Genomic DNA, 1,625 nt, shown 5'->3' on the forward strand with positions numbered 1-1,625 from the left:
GGGAGGGGGGGCACCGAGCAGCAGATCCAGTCTGTGGGCACCGAGCAGCAGATCCAGTCTGTGGGTTCTCCCCACATCTCTTCATCCCTCCCCAGGGCCGCTGCTGGAGGAGGGGAGCTGCACCAGCAGTGATGACGACGTGGAGGGGCTGAGGCGGCGGCAGGTCCATCAGCCCCGTGCTGGGACCCCCCCTCCTACACCCATCCCGCGCCGTGTGATGCAAGATGAAGGCAACGAGGAAGGGCTCAGTGCCAACAAACTGCTGCTGGGAGCGCTGGCGTTGGTGGCCGTGGCTCTGCTGATCGTCTGTGGTGAGTCGGGGGTGCCGGGGTCGGGGGGGTGCAGGTGGAGGTCACCACTGCTGTCTCTTTCTCTCCTCTCCAGGTGGTTTCTACGATACGGCAGACGGTGAGCAGGGAGGGCTGTGAGCAGGGCTGGGTGCCGTGTGCTCGATGTCACCGTGCGGTTCCTCCCCAGGTCCTGTGGATGTGATGAGCCACGATGCAACAGACGTGGAGCAGGAAGCTGTGCCCGACAACGGCAGCGTAAGGAGTGGGGCTGCAAAAGGGCTGCCGCATCCTCAGCACCCCCAGGGCCGCATCCCACTCCCTTTCCTCCCAGGACTCCCCACAGAAGCCCCCCCTGGACGGTGGGGACTTGCACAGCATGCAGTCCATGAGCGTGCTGCTGGACCGCCTGGCCAAGGAGAACCAGGACATCCGCCTGATGCAGGCTGAGCTACAGGTGGGTGTGCGGCGCTGTGCCCCCCGGGGCCACCACTCGGAGCTGCCCTTTGTCCTCACACCCCTCCCTGACCCCCCACCCCTCCCCCAGGCCCACAAGGAGGAGCTGCAGGCGCTGCTGCAACAAAGCGAAGGTGCAGCAGCAGCAGCTGGGGTGCAGCAGCAGAGTTTGGCCAAGGAGAACGCCGAGCTCCGTGCAGCACTGCAGCGTGAGGCCGAGGCACTGCGGGTTGCACGCGCTGAACTGCAACGCCTGCAGGCCCGGGGGGGTCCCAGTGACCCCCAGCCCCACAAGGAGCAGCCTCACGGTCCCAGTGCTGCGGTGCGTGGGGAGGGAGCCCGGCATGAGGCACGGCACCGTGGGCTGTTGGAGTCGGTGCAGCACGAGCTGGCAGCTGCCCTGCAGCGAGCTCAGGGTGCGGGGGGGCTGGAGGGGCTCAGAGAGGAGCTGAGGGTGCTGGAGGAGCGCCTGCGCCGGGAGCTGGGGGGGTCCGAGGGGCCTGAGGCATTCCCTGGGCATTGGAAAAAGGGGTTCAAGGCAGAAAAGAAGGAGAGGGGGTGGCACAAGCGGGACGGCCACCGCGATCGGGGCAAAGCCCACGGCAAGGAGCACCACGGCAAGGAGCACCACGGCAAGGAGCACCACGGCAAGGAGCCCCGGCCCCACAGGGAGCACAGAGAGGGCAAATCTGGGGGGAAGTGGTCCCGTGGCCCCCGGGAGCTGCCCCCCCTCAGCCATTCCCGAGCCCCCCAGGGCTGCTCAGGGGTGACCGACTGCGCTCACAAAGAGGGCCGTGAGGCGCTGGGGGCTGCGCTGGAGCCCGTGCAGAAGGCGCAGTTCTTGCAGTTGCTGGAGGGCTTCATGGGGAGGTTGGGCTGGGG

The 1,625-nt window shown here is 67.6% G+C and overlaps 1 protein-coding gene across 1 annotated transcript; it reads left to right on the plus strand.

The window, feature by feature from the left end:
• Nucleotides 1-13: 13 nt before the first annotated feature.
• On the plus strand, nt 14-1,620 carry PBXIP1 (PBX homeobox interacting protein 1; the record flags this gene model as incomplete). Its single annotated transcript, XM_003214004.3, has 5 exons — nt 14-311; nt 385-408; nt 478-545; nt 622-744; nt 835-1,620. Coding segments are annotated over 5 exons (1,299 nt in total), but the record flags the coding sequence as incomplete, so codon positions are not given.
• Between the last annotated feature and the right edge of the window lie 5 nt (nt 1,621-1,625).

This window comes from Meleagris gallopavo, unplaced genomic scaffold, assembly GCF_000146605.3.
Source record: "Meleagris gallopavo isolate NT-WF06-2002-E0010 breed Aviagen turkey brand Nicholas breeding stock unplaced genomic scaffold, Turkey_5.1 ChrUn_random_7180001956285, whole genome shotgun sequence".
Taxonomy (NCBI): domain Eukaryota; kingdom Metazoa; phylum Chordata; class Aves; order Galliformes; family Phasianidae; genus Meleagris; species Meleagris gallopavo.